This window comes from Rhipicephalus microplus, chromosome 8, assembly GCF_043290135.1.
Source record: "Rhipicephalus microplus isolate Deutch F79 chromosome 8, USDA_Rmic, whole genome shotgun sequence".
NCBI classification, from domain to species: Eukaryota; Metazoa; Arthropoda; class Arachnida; order Ixodida; family Ixodidae; genus Rhipicephalus; species Rhipicephalus microplus.
Window position 1 is genome coordinate 28210483 of NC_134707.1, and position 14731 is coordinate 28225213.

Sequence of the window (14731 nt, forward strand, 5' to 3'; positions counted from 1 at the left end):
CACAACGCACGATGATATTAATAATCACACCAAATCTTAACGACTGTAACACGTAATTATACACCGGGACTTTCTTTTTTTATATATATAACATCGTATACGCACTCTTTTACACGAACATTGGGTTATTAGTAACAGTTACCTCGAACATAAACGAACAGCAGCACTAGCACTGCTTGCGTCATCGTTTTCGCCTTCGATTTCGAGGCAACTTCGAGATTCCGCAAAGCCCCACTCATGCAAGTACGGAAAGCTTGGCGTTCTATACTCACAAAAAGTTTGACCGGCCAAGTCGGCTCGTTCATCGGTAGACGTTATTCCACGTGTCGGTGAAATGCGGTTTGTGCCCTACAAAGCAGCCTACGAATATCTACAGCGTCGCAGCCGATTTCGGTGATAATAGACAAGAAAAAAAAAGGAACAGCATAATCAGCGAACGTCTGGAGCAGGTGTCACGTGGTGTAGTGACGTATTGTGCAGCATAGATGAATGTAGCAGTAGTAGTGCAAGTCGGCGAGATGGAGCTTGATGCCATGGAGCAGGTTTTCTTTTGTCTTCGCAGCACCGTTTTTTTAAAAACTATCTTCGAAGCAGCGCTAACCAGCGTTGAGAGATGCGTCTTCAAGGGAACAACTGAATGCGAGTGAAAACTACAGAGCTCCGCAGTCTAAGAGCAGCGTTCTATAGCAGCGGCGCTATGCAGCAGCAAGATGGTAGAGGCGGTAGTCGAGTCGTGAAGTGGTGTGTCCAGAGAGACAGGTGGTCGAAGGGCCCAGGCGATATGTGTGAAGTCGCGTCGGGATGGCGTCTTGAAGTACTCATACCCAGGTCACTTTCAGTTTGACACTGCGAACATAAAAAAAAAACAGATTTTATCAGGCAGTGTCAGATCTACGCCCCGCCCTGCTTTAACAGATTACGAGCAGGTCGACAGTGCTTGTCCACACCTTAGTGTTCGATCAACTGTTCTCCATGTGACGACCACTGCGAAGTGTTGAGTTACAAATTAGAAAAAAAAACGATAAAACAGTAAGGAATGTTGTGCATTCAAAGTTCGGCCACGAAGACGAAGAGTTTAAACTTGAAACACATGTTAACAGAACTCGAATACCGGAACTAGAACACACCTAACAAAGTGGCTGACTGGGCTTCTTGGTAGTGCATACTTAAGGTTAACAGCACGAAACTAACACACAGCAGACAAACAAAGACGTAAAAAGCGCTGACTTCCAATTATAATTTTGTTGACAAATTTGATTTACTAGTTTGATAAAGAGAGCCATCGTACAGTCATGTTTCCAGAATGCCCTAGAGAGGTCCGTCCTGCCAACATGTCTTGGAAGCTAGTCTCCAGGCACACTCGAAGCGGCTAGAAGGAGAAGGGTACCCGATACCTTTGTTCATTTCTATGGCGGGGGCAATGCACAGGGAAAGAAAAAACTCCCAAGCATTTCCCCGAGAATGAACATGGTTAAGTGCGAATACACGGGGTGAGGCTATGAGGGGTATTTATTAATTCGCACTATTATATTTATTAATCACACTATTGTGACTTTATGGTGTAATGGTTCCTGGGAATCGCAATTTGATCACACGGGGGAGTTTACGTTAACTCACTGGCGAATGCCAACGGATTTTAACTTTACTCCCCCTCACGACCCGCTCTCGACGGGAGACTGAGAGAGAAGGCGGGCACGCGAGAGAGAGGGGTGCGCGCGCAGCTGCAGCGAGCGAGGAGAGCGGAGGAGCGAGCGAAGGGGGAAAGGGTATAAGGCGCGTTACTGACACCGATATCAGCGTCGCGTCCGTGGCTTAGTCGGTAGAGCGTCGCGCTGCGGCCCGCCAAGTCCTCTTTCTTTTAAAGATAGAGAGAAGTCTGCGGACGCCGCCGACGGTGGTGGATGGTTTGGGGTCGCTTATAAAGTGTATTCACACTTAAAACGTAAGGGCAGTGGCGGTAACATATAGCTCACCCCTGCGGAAAAGTGGGAAAAAATGGCGGTCATTTCGTACGTGAACTCTGCGTCACATCGCGTAAAGAAAATAGGACAACGCCTCAACATGGAAGTGGTTTTCACTGCTCCTGACAAGTTGTCTCAGTAGACAAACAGGACCTGCCCCGTGAAAAGGCACGGAAAGCGGAGCGTGGTCAAGCACAGGACGAAGTTTGCCGACTGTGCACAAGGGGTGGTCTACAGAATTTCATTGACTTGCGGTGCATGTTACGTGGGTCAGACGGGCATATGGCTAAACGAACGCTTACGGGAAGACGCCAATAATGTTCGCGATGGCAAAGATGGCTTCTTGGCGCTACAAGTGAGCAATTGAGGCTGGGCTCCGCAGCTCGAAAGGACCACGGTTCTCGATAAGATTAAAGAAGATCAGGAGCGTATAATCTATGAGGCTGCTGAGATGGCGCTTGAAAGTAGCGCGCGCGTAAGCAAGCCGTTAGTTGCTTCGTGAGAAAGAAAACTCTGTTTTTTTTTTTGGGGGGGGGGGTGCATGGGTCAGTGATTGTTGATGTTATGCCATATGTTTGCATCTGTCATCTTTTTTCAATCTTTTTTTTCTGTTCACTCAGCTATATATAATAGCCTTCTTGTCAATAAATTTCATTTGCAAGTCAGCTCTTGTCCCGTCTTGTCCGCAGCGTGTTATTTTCTCGCTGTTAACCTCAAATATGAAACACACCCTAGATTGCCTAAAGGCTCGTTAACACCAGCGACTAAGACAGTTTGAAAGTACATGTCGCAAATGGTTGAAGTGTCAAATAGCTACTATGTTTGCAGAGCGACAGCTTTTTACCAGTGACTCGCTGCTTGACTAGTGCACTGGCGAACCTCTGAACCCATCAAATGCGTAAGAACAGGACGTCAGCTCACATTACGGTATACTGGTAAAGCGAGACAGCTGAAAAACATGGGTTGCGATGGGAATGATCGCAGGAGCAGGTGGGAACGCCTTCAGTCGACTTTTGATCACCACTCGCAAACTATCAGAAGGACCTTGTTAGTATAGCAGATGTAAATAAGCCTTTCGTTTACACAGTCATCCTGTTTGCTGCCTTTCTTTTCCGAAGAGTAGAATCCCTTGTGAGAGGGGACACGAATGGCACTGACCGTGAGAGTGTGTGGTCCCGTTACGGGACGTGGGGAATGGCCCGTGGGCCTTCCCGGGAGTGTTAGCGTCGTCGGTAGTCGCACGGTGGCAGCGTGCAGTAGCGCCGTTCGAAAGTGGCGTCACAGCTTGAGCCTCCGTTCTTCGGGTGCCGCTTGATGGTGCGGTGTCGCTCTTGCACGGCTCCCGGTCCGCAGGTCTTGGAGCAGGGCCGCCACTCGCTCCACGGAGTCAGCATGCAGTCCACCGCTGCAAGTGGGAGTTGAGAACGGAGGAAACGATCAGAGATAGAACCAAGGAAGAAAACAAGACCGGCTCGGCAGCATGGTACACCCTGTAATACGAGGCCGAACCCTGCCGCAAACTTGACAATCAGAGACTGGACTTGTTTCATGACATAACGAGCTGCCGTGTTTAAAACACGCGCGCAATTACATTGATGTCTGCCGCCGATAGGAGTGTTCTTGCCCCGTAACAGCTATTCAGATGCATATGCTGCTCTTCTTCTCACTTACATGGCTCTAAACTTTTACACATTCAAAACATTTATCACGAATAAACGCATACAGGACATTGATAGTCAAACGAATATAGCTCAAGACCAGAAGCAATTCATCAGATTACGTAGCGAACCATCTTTACAATATGAACAACCATGCGTTTATTTAGCATTCACTCAGGCGGTGTCCGAGGACAATGAAATGCCCACAACTGAATCGAAGCTGGAACATTGTGCGCCACTGTTACATGTTTTTCGCTCCGGTCAACGCAACATTTGAGCAGTGAGACGGTACGAGGACACATTGTGCATCGTAGAATGCATACGAGTGCAGCTATAGTATACATTCAAGTCGGCTCACCTTTGTTCCGGTCTTTTTTCCCTGAAGGCATGTCGGATAAATCGGTATTATAACAGAGAACAACTTCTGGACACCACATCGACCACACAGGCATACCTTTTCTCGATTCCTTCGTGTCCTCTGAGGCAGCCGATAGAATTGAAGAGAGAATATTCGCTCAGTTGGTGTGACAACAGAATGGACGAAGAACAATAAAAAAGGGAACCCCACTTAAACAAAATTTTATGCTCAATAGTATGACACCACAATGAAGTAAGGGCACAGATATTATTCTACAATGTTTTGTAAAGTGTTTGAAGCAGTTTCCTTTTCTTCCTTATTCTTTTTCTCATCTTTCTATTGCCCTTCTCCGATCTTCCAATGAAGCGTAGTAACCAGAAGTCTTTCTGGGTAAGTTGCCTGCCTTCTCCCTCTCTGTTGGCTTCCTCTTTGCCGCAGTTTAGTTCCTAGCAAGTTAATGTTATAGTGACAGCCTTTTTTTTTCGTGGCTTGCTGCATCGCAAAGGCTCTCTACATTTTGACGCACACTTAAAGATGAAATGTATCGCGTTTCTGTTTAATTATGTCTTTTTTTACAGCTAGTTTGCAACCGTAAACTTCTCCTCGAGGCAATTGAAAGTAACATAGAGAAAATCGTTGGGGATCATATCAAGAAATATATCTGTAATGCATGTAAAAAATTAAAAAGAAATATGTTAAAATAAACGGGAGAGGAGACACTAAGCGAAGGCAGCGCTCTGCCACCTCCTCCACTCTACCTCCTCAAGCGAGAAGAGACGGGAGAGTAGGCGCATGCGCCGTGGGAGAGCGGACGGTCGCCGAGGGACGGACACGGCCGCGAGCGAAAGCGGCTTCGCATCTGATAAAACAGTGAAAGGCTTACGGCACGGCGGGTTCTCCTTGCACTTTCGTCTCTGGACCAGTCGCTTGGGACACGGCTTTCCGCCGTTCTGCGGGTTCAGCTTGATCATGCGTCGTCGCTCGCGGCGACCGTTGCCGCAGGTCTTGGAGCAGGGACCCCACTGGGACCACGGCGTCAGCACGCAGTCGATGACCGGCGACGTGGGCTCGTCGCTCGTCGTCGGAAGCACGTTGACCGGCGCCAGACCGTTCAGCTTGCCGATGGGCGCTTTAGTCCACGATGGGAGAAAAAAGGACGGAAGGGACGCAGCACAAAGTACGGTCAGAAGCGGTACCATGGATAAACGATAAAGAGATGAAGCGATATAGAGAGTAGAGTTGGTAGAGACTTGACTGAAGACTCGGTACCTGAACTAGCTGTCTCGTTTTGTTTTTTATAAAAAAAGCACACAGGGCAAAGACTACAGAGCGAGACACATGAAAAACAGAACGACTATATTCATTCAAATACAGAACAATAATGCCAAAAAGTGTAAGGAGGCGAAGGAAAGAAAGAGTGTGGTAAATTTAAACCTTGTTACCGTACAGCCCACCAATAAAAATTTACAGTCTGACAGTGACATTTTCAGTTTGACGTTAAAGAGATGAATTCAGTCTCCACTACTCAAACCTCGCTCACCTGTCTTGTAAAATGAAAAAAAAAAAAGGAATATGAAGGAAGGCTTTATCAAGATTCTGTCGACGAAAAGCTACAGTGGTTATGGCTAACGGTGTTAGGTATAGAAAAGCTATCTTAATTCGGCGAAAAGTTCACGCGAGATGGTTGCTGCAGCACTGCCATAAAATTATGCGCAAAGTATCGATGCCTCCGTGTTTTTGGCTTGCAGCTTCACATTATTTTACACGTGTTAGCTCAACTAGAACTGTTTGCTAGGTGTACTTATCACTGCCTAGCGGAACCACTGCCACTGCCTAGCGGAACCTGATATTGAAGTGGTTAAGCTCGGGCTACACTTTCCGAACACGCCTATACACCGTAAAGATAGGTCTAATTATGTTGCACAAGTCACTTTACGAGCAACTTTACACTTATGCACTCATTTGTCATTCGTGAACGCGACATCTTTGCCAACTCGTCACCTCCATTAGATTATCCTACATAGTGCTTCATGTAGGAATTAGATGATGGTGATGATGACTAGATGGCGCTTTCAGGCACGGGGATCAAGTGTGGCCAAAGAACCTCAAATCATTGTGCAATAATGAGAACATGCGTTCATTAGAATCACTGATTAATTAGCGATCAATTTTGCTTTGCGAAGTAAGGGAAATAAAAATTAGTTAGGCTAAGCAAACTTCCAGATTATACAGTGTTAATGCCAGGCCGAGGCAAAAACGGCGGAAACCTGATTAGGACGGACGCAGTGCCTATGTCCTATGTTGCCTCGGTCCATCCTCACCAAGTTATCGCTGTTTTTGCTTCGGTATGATCAATCAGCTTTAGGTGTGTTATTCCAGCTAATTACAGTGCGAAAACAGTGTTATCTGGACTGTTCCCGCAAAGCGTTAAGAACGTAGGTGCAAGCCTAAAGCGCGAACTCAAATGCACCGCACAAACCGCGGCGCTGCCCCAAAAGAAGAAGCATTGTCTGCGAGCGACATAGGCAAGCGGGACAGACCACACACAAGGCCCTTTTCGACGTGCAGCGTGGTGTCTTTCATGGCGTAGCTTTGGCCCAGTGCCGAAGGCGACAGGAGTCCTTGCGTTAGCTCTGCGACAGAGGCAGACGTGCACAAAGAGGCAGGCGACAGATGAGGCAAAACGGCACGTAACACAAAGGGAGATATTCTCGATGTGTTCATTCAATGAAGTGTACCTTCCCGCCGCCGCTGATTGGCTGGCGCTCGGCGAGTAGCGCGCCCCCTTGTTCGCGGTTTTTCGTCCACAATGCAATTTTGACGTCCAAAGCTTTCATAACACTCCGGAGAAATGAGAGCGACGGAGGGTGGTTCAACGCGAAGAACGAATGTTCCAGAGATCCACTCCTCAATCTCTGACGCCGTGCATGAACTCAGATTACGTGAACGCATTAGCCCTCACATTGGGCATCGTGCAGCCGCCCCTATTACGCACCCGTGAAGGTCGCACCTGTACAGGTTTTGAGCATGAGGAACGAGCTCTTATGCAAGGCCAGAACTGTCAAGTTTGAGTGTTTTGACAGTGTACATTACACCCCCAGGGTTTCCTCTTATGCTGGGAGCGTGCATTGAGCGTTCAGTGTGCCGACGTGGTAATGACATCACATCTCACCGCTTTCTCAAGTAACTGAACGCGCTCCTGTCTGTTAGATAGAAGACATCGAGATTAGCTCCCACAAGGAAGACGGTACAGTGAGATAGGCAACAAGCGGCAAACAGTGATAAGAAAGGAGGAACAACGCAGCTGGCGCGAAAGGGCGCAATCACTGCAAGCGTCATAAACAGCAGACCAGCACATAGCAGAATGTTTCGAGAAACGGAAAACAGCACGTGAAAGTGCCCTGAAATAGCTTTTCTGTCTTATCTCACCTCTTAAAGACAGCGTAGCGTTTTAAAATAAAACAATAGAACGAAAACTGGTGCTGTAGTGTCGGCGGGAGCTGCAGCACAAGGCGTTTCAGGTAGCGTGGGAATGGTGGGTGGTACATGGGTGTGCTTAAGCACTGTTTCAGCTACGTGTGGCTTTGTGTGACCTGCAGCTTATACAAAGCACGCCAAGCCATTACTTGATCTAAAATGAGAGCCAGTTGAACATACTACTGATCAGGCTTTCTTTTTTCTATGCAAGTAGGCTAATGTTTGGTAGACGCATGACTGTCCTTCCTTTTTACTGTAGAAGGCTTCCACCATTTCTCTTGCCTTCTACATTAAAAAGTAAGGAAAGTGATCCGTCAGCGAGATATCGGCTTTTTTTGGATGAAAAAGAAGAAATTCGAATCAGCAGTAAATTTGATTGACTTGACGCCCTGTCGCATCTGCGCAGTCTCCTCAGCGCGAGTTTTTATGTTTGCATCTTCACGGTCCCTCGCTAGCTCCTCTGCGCATAGTAACTATGTTTATCCTAAGAATTTAAACAATTAGTGTATTCTAATTTGAGAGTTGGTGCTTGTGTTTTGTCACCTGATCTTCGTCTCACCCGTGTGCGTGCTCTTTTCGCCTCTGATGCATCAATGCTTAGCCCAACTTTTAGGTTCGCGCGATGTGGTACATCACAAACCGTGTCATACAATAGCCTACCACTACATAAAAATATATACCATGCCGTACAACAGCATAAAATGCCTTGCCTTATACATCTAATAGTTGTTGCGGTACGTTTTTCAAGCGACCTTTCTACCTCAGTGCGTAAACCACGCAGAGCCCTTAAAACAGGACAGAACATTTTTCATACACTCTCCTTATTCCCTGGACACATCAAGAGATATAAAGTGTACTACAATAAAATGAAGAGTTGACCTTTGAAAACTTTAAAACGGCCCGAGGTGTGCATTAGGGGCACTTTTACTTTTTTTCAGATTTTTTTGCAACATGGCTTTTTATTGCTATCTCTTATAATGTCTAGACTGTACCGGTATCACGACGTGGTAACCTACGCCGGTCTATATTCTCAGCGTAGCCTCAAAGCCTATTACGTCAGAGAAGACGTCATACGTCTTTCGAAGTTTCACATAAATGTGAAAGGATTATAAGAGGAGCGGTAGCTTGCGGACACTTGGAGCGGCGTTGACTGAGAGAAAAAAAAGAAAAGTTATGTTTAAGCTAACAATTCGACGCCTATATTTCTTTATTAGCTGTCATTGACAAACTCGGCGACTATCGCAACATTCAACCCTGAAAACCAAGCAAAAGAGACAAAGAGAACGCAGACTTGTACTATAAAAAGTACCTTCAACGGGGGATTAGGCTTTCCCAATGTTTTAAGCTTCGTTAGTATTATTGATTGAACTGTCATTGAACACCGGTTCTCCTAGTAGGCCGCGCTCAAAGTAAGTTGTTTGTGTTGGGGTTTCGAAATGTCAATTCAGTTTGCGTCCGATATTGTTAAAAGTCTTTCAAGTCTAAAGATAAAGCAAAGTGAATGAATCAGTAATAGCTAGGTCTTTTTTTTTTCTTTGTGAACTTGTAGTCACATACAGAGATACCTAGAGGCCGTGTTCACCCCTGGAACATCTGAATGAAAAGAACTAAAAGCCCATGGCAGATGATAAAGTGTTGTACTATTAAAATATAGTACTGTTGCTTAAAACTCCACAAACGAGCACTTGTTTCTCATTAACCTATATATTTAAGCTACAGTAAGTACACATTCACATGAGCTGGGGATATCTGTACGTGGCACTGTGCCTTAGCGGTAGCAATGGCGCCCTGTCCTAACTGAATGAGAAATAGGCTAAAAGGATCATATCTTTCAATCAAGCCGCTTACTAAAAACGACTCCGGGATCTGGACATCAGAGACCTATTAAAACATCTCGGCGAAGTTTCAGTATCGTAGTAGAAAGCGGGTGGCTTCCAAAAACAATTGAACACTGCACTCATTAGAAGTACATAGGACCTATTGTAAAATAATTAACACACCGGGAAGACACGTGGTTTGTAGTACGATACTGTAATTTTAATTGAATGTTTAATTAGGCCTCCGCTGTGTAGAAGAGGGAGTCGCTTTTTGATAAAGAGCTTTTTTCCCCGTCAGATATGACTTTTTTCTTGTATTTCTCATTCAATTACGACAGGCCGCCGCTGGCGCCCACGAGATTTGGCACTACGCACAAATGTCTCCCAATCCTGGTGGTGATTGTACACACCACAGCCAAAAGAGCACTTTACAGCGATAGCATATCCTTCTATTTGGCCAAGAGATGTCTTGTTTTGGACACGCCTGGTGAAGTTATATTGCAGCGTCCTCATTGGAAAAAAAAAAAGGCCTAGCCCTGTGACTTTTGTTCATTCCTGATGCAATAGGTGTTCTTGTCAAAGCAGTTTGGATGTTATCTGTCACACTAAAACGCTCATTACGATTTGGTTGAGCTACGTCACAAGGCCATGAAAGTGAATGGCACTTAATGCGGTAAGAGTGAAAACTTACAAACCGGACCACACGAACCAAACTGCGTATGTGTATACTTATAACGTGTAAAACGAGAATGCCCGTATGAAGCGGGAACGTATCGGGAACGTAACATCTGCCAGAAACAACTGCCAGAGGAAGAGAGAGAAGAGAATGGCAAAAGAAACAAAAGGGCATTGTGCATGTGAGAGCTCACGTGATATTGTGACCTCGCACATTTTGTTGCACTCCGCATATCGCTCGAATCTGTTTCTGTTGCCGCGGCATCCCCCGTAGACGAACTGTAGGCACATGCGCTTGGTGGAGTCGTAGTACCAACGCGGGAAGTACCCCCGACACGGTCCGATGTCCTTGGGCAGCAGGCAGATTTCTGCGAGCACGATTGGTCACACTCCTTTTCACTTTCCTTTTTCGTTCTCGTCGGTAATCGGATTGAATTGAATTTATTCGCATCTGGTTTGGAAGTCTCGCCGGGCAATGAATGATGCCCTTGACAGATTGAGAGAAACTTGGCCGTAACTATGTAGCTGGTGATATAATGAAATAGCACATTAGAATACTAGTACGCATGAACAGTTAAGGTTAAGGTAATAAACAGTGTTAAAAAGAAATATTTCGTACCGTCGTTACGAAGAGGAATAATGAAGATATCATGTACCTTTCATTCGAGTATTTATATACATGCAAATATATGGTGTAGGTCCTTTAAAATTAGAACAGCATGAAAATTGGGGCATGAATTGGGCGATGAAGATTGATCACCCCCCCAGGTTGAACAACAACAACAAAAAAAAAGGTGCTACGCATTGCATGTGCTATTGAGCTGTACTGTGTCTCCTTCGTGCATACGCAACGACTCATCAGAGTGACAACTGTCGAGCCCATCTTAAATGCGGTAACAGGTGGTGTCCAAGAGCTCATTCCAACAATCGCTTTGCATTAGTAACAGCCAGACATCTCCAAGTCTAGGCTTTTCATTACTTAAATCGCCGAAAACACGCTCTTTGCGCCATACTTCAGGCACCTATAGTGCTCAAAATATCTCGGCGACAGCGCTTCCTCTGAGCAACCACGACAAAATATCGAGGACTAAGCTTTCGTGCAACTGCAATTGCCAGATTCGACTCGGCCCACAGAAAACAGCTCACGGACATCACAAAATCCCTAGATAAAACAGGTTATTTTACCTAGGGACCTTAGGCCATAGTTGTTGTAGGTGTATGGTTTCGCAAAATAAACTGTACAGGGAACTCTGGCGCTGCGATCATTCAGCCATCATGGGATGATACGTAGTACAAGGATGTGCCTAATATTCGCGCTGCCGACTTGGGAGGCACTTGTGGATTCGTTTATTGTTGTGTTTTCACGTTTGCTCGGGATTAAAGACTAGATCATTGTGAACTTCGCGAATCGTGATTCGAATAATAGAGCCGAAAAGGTTAAATTTGTGAGGTGGAACTACTGAAAATTTGCTGATTTTCGTGTTGCAAGAAAGCGGCACAAGGTGCCACGGAGGCCGTAGCGCCAGAGGTCTTTACAGTACACTTATAGACAACTATATAGTTCCAGGCACTTCGTCGACGCTATAGAGTCGTGAGATGAAACTTTTTTCCACGTATTTATACAGTATCGGTCTGCATGAGAAACTGCAGCTGTGTCTTGAAACCATGCAATTAGAGGTTATCTAAGCACGTCCTCGCCCAATATACAAAAGACTGGGCCTCATTTTTTATTATTTTATTCTATCTTAACATCTTGTCTTTTTTTCTTTCTCTAGCGCTTTCCCTGCTTTAAATATCTAATCCGCTTCCGCGCACAGAGCATCAAGTCAGCGATTTGCATATTTAAAGTGTTCCCAGTAGTACTATACGCACCGTGCGCCTCCTGGCTGTCGATCTTGCAGTCAGTGTTCTCGGCCATGCAGGGGGCCTTCTGAATCTGCTCCACGTTGCACATGGCCATGGCCGCCGCCATGGCGTTCAGGTAGGCCCGGGTTCGAATCTTGATTCCCTTGCCGCAGGTGGCCGTGCACGGAGACCACTCCGCCCACTGAGTCACCGCGCAGTTCGGGTCCAACTGCGAAAAAAGTTTCAGGGAAACAGACGACAGAAATTCAGTTGACGGCCGTTACACGTCCACTGCGTGGATAACCAGGCATCGGCCATCTTAACCTCGAACTACCTGTCACGTAAGATCTAACGTGTCCCAATTTCGTTTCTTTTTCTCTAGTGTAGTTGGAAATAAGAAAGGAAACGCTACCATTAAAGTGACTGTTTGGGTGAGTTGGTACACGTCCACAGCAAATGACAGAAGGAGCGCGAACCACAGGACAACATGACAGATACGGACTAAGCACTGACTTACAAGCAAATCATTAGTGGGTCTAAGGCTGCATATAGTGTACACGCATGACTTGAAAAAGGTGTCCCGGAAAGTCCTTCTCAATTGTACCGACTTACAAACATTGCCCTTTCCTTCTTATTCTGTCATGATTCATGTGCGTCAACACATGCACTTTTTTCATGGAGTAACTTTATGCTGTTTCGTAACAAGTGGGAAAAAACTCGAAGTCTCCATAACGGAATAGTTGTATGGAAACACCCCAATGTTTATAGGAACGCGAACATTTTTATTACCGTTGTATGGAATAGTTGTATGGAAACTACCGGCAACGAGTGAAGAGATAGCACGCACCACTTCGGGGGCGTCCTTGCAGGTGGGCATGTCACCGACGCACATCTCCTTCTCCATGAGATCGAGCGTGCAGCGCTTCCTGGCCATGTGCTGCTTGTACTTTCGCTGACGGATGCGCACGCCTTTGCCGCAGGTGACGCTGCATTCGCTCCACTCACTCCACGGCGTCGTCTCGCAGCTCACGCCCCTGTGTGAGTGACGTCACGTGGTCGCATCAGAGAACACCCCGGCTGTGTTCCAATTCTTACAGACAGCACGTAGACAGTCTACGAAAACTGCTTAGGAGACAGCATCGAGCGCATGCCGTCCGAGAAAGGAAACACATTTAGATGGCTTTTACGCGACGATTCGCCACCTCGCGTCGAGAAGGAAAAGCTAAAATAAACAAACGTAACAGTTGTATTTTCTGACTTTTTTTCCGTGTTGAAATCAAAAACAAAATAAACGTTACTCACATTGAGCGTCTGGAGAAGCGTCAGCTTGTGTGCTGACGACCATACCGGCGAGATTTGATCTTTCTGAGCATATCTGAGTGATTCGCTGAGCCGCCTGCTTGTTTAGGCAGCTAAGTAGCCTGCATCGTATTTGTCTACGATGCGATCTTGTAGGAGCTGTCTATTTTGCCGGCTACGTGAGAATTGGAATGGGACTTTCGATGGCCGCCATCCATTTAGCTGTCTATTAGGCCGTCTACGGCGAGTATTGGAACACAGCCCTTATCGAGCAGTAACATAGTCGGGTACAACTGAATATTGCAGTAGAGATCCCGGTAACATAACCGAAACGTGGCAGCAGATGACCATTGGGACTACTGACACAGTCCTGCTCATGTTTTCGATCACGATTTTTTGGGGCGGGGTCACAATCTGTCTGGCTCGTGACGTCATTTTAGAGTGCGTGCGTGCTGCATGGTGCAGGTGTATGTGCATCCACCTTCGAGGTCGTCGTGTCATAGTCTTCCGAAATTCAACCATAGGCTAACGCGGATGTCAGGGGCCATGTTCAAAGAGCGGCTTGAAGATAAGTTTATCTACAACAAACTGCTCTGAACTAGAAAGGTCTTTCCGAAGGGCTGGTCGGCTGAACATGCTCGACTTTTTTCGCGCAAAACTGAAGGTGTGCTGAACGAAGGAAGAAAAGACTGGCATAAGACATGATTCTTGAATTGTAGGTCAAAGATGATCAGGTCTTGGTCTAAGTATATCGATTACACTTGAAATAAAGTTTCGAAGAAACTGGCCAGTTCAAATTGTGCTAAAAAGATGCTCCATGCGAAACAAAATTTCTGGCATATAAATGGCTGATCCATCCTTTCCTCGAATACGCCTGCCGCGTTTGGTACCTTCATAAAATATCCCAAGTCAGCACGCTAGAATACTTAAAAAAAAAAACATCCGTTTCGTTTTCCGCCGTTACGACTGGAATTTCTCACCTTATTCTCACCTAGATACGTTGATTGATATGTGTGGTTTAACGTTCCAAAACCACCACATGATTATGAGAGACGCCGTAGTCAAGGGCTCCGGAAATTTCGACCACCTGGTGTTCTTTAACGTGCACCCAAATCTGAGCACACGGGCCTACAACATTTCCGCCTCCCATCTTGCTACGTTAACGTAGCACCTTGCTACGTTAAGTCTACAAACCCTGTCCGAGCGACGCAACCAGGAATGCCTAAAGCTGGTGAATATTCTTGTTGATACTACACGCTACACATCAACTAACAAATATGTGTCTGTCGATAAATTGAAACACGCAATGAATAGCGGTAACCTGAACCTGACATCACTTAATCCACGTGCCAACCTATACAAACTCAGCTTTTTTGCGCACTATAGAAAAATTAAAGATATCGTCTAGGTCCTCTAGATCATTGCCTTCAAAAGATTTCTTGAATGAATAAATTAGCGCTTTGTCTATTTGGAGCTTCATCTTTATTTGTTTGTCTTTTTCTTTTCTGTGTTCTTTGTCTTTCACTTTTATTGCATTGCCTTTCCTGTTTGTTTTCTGATGCAGAGAAAATCCACTCCTGCGACAGCCCAGATTGGGCTGCATCAAGTAAAAATAAATAAATAAAATGGATTATTAGCGCG

At 45.8% G+C, this 14731-nt stretch overlaps 1 protein-coding gene across 3 annotated transcripts in view; it reads right to left on the minus strand.

The window, feature by feature from the left end:
• Positions 1–441: 441 nt before the first annotated feature.
• The window catches only part of LOC119164322 (spondin-1), a 180873-nt gene continuing 166583 nt past the window's right edge, over positions 442–14731 (minus strand). For 2 of the 3 annotated variants that reach the window (XM_075871391.1, XM_075871392.1), the window contains exons 10-16: positions 12639–12825; positions 11819–12020; positions 10141–10314; positions 6518–6610; positions 4861–5106; positions 3120–3366; positions 442–846 (exon numbers count right to left, since the gene is read on the minus strand). In XM_075871391.1, coding sequence (XP_075727506.1) covers positions 3182–3366; positions 4861–5106; positions 6518–6610; positions 10141–10314; positions 11819–12020; positions 12639–12825 — 1087 coding nt within the window. In that variant the 3' untranslated portion in view covers positions 442–846; positions 3120–3181. The remainder of the gene's footprint in view (positions 847–3119; positions 3367–4860; positions 5107–6517; positions 6611–10140; positions 10315–11818; positions 12021–12638; positions 12826–14731) is intronic. The other variant, XM_037416491.2, reaches the window with a different exon arrangement.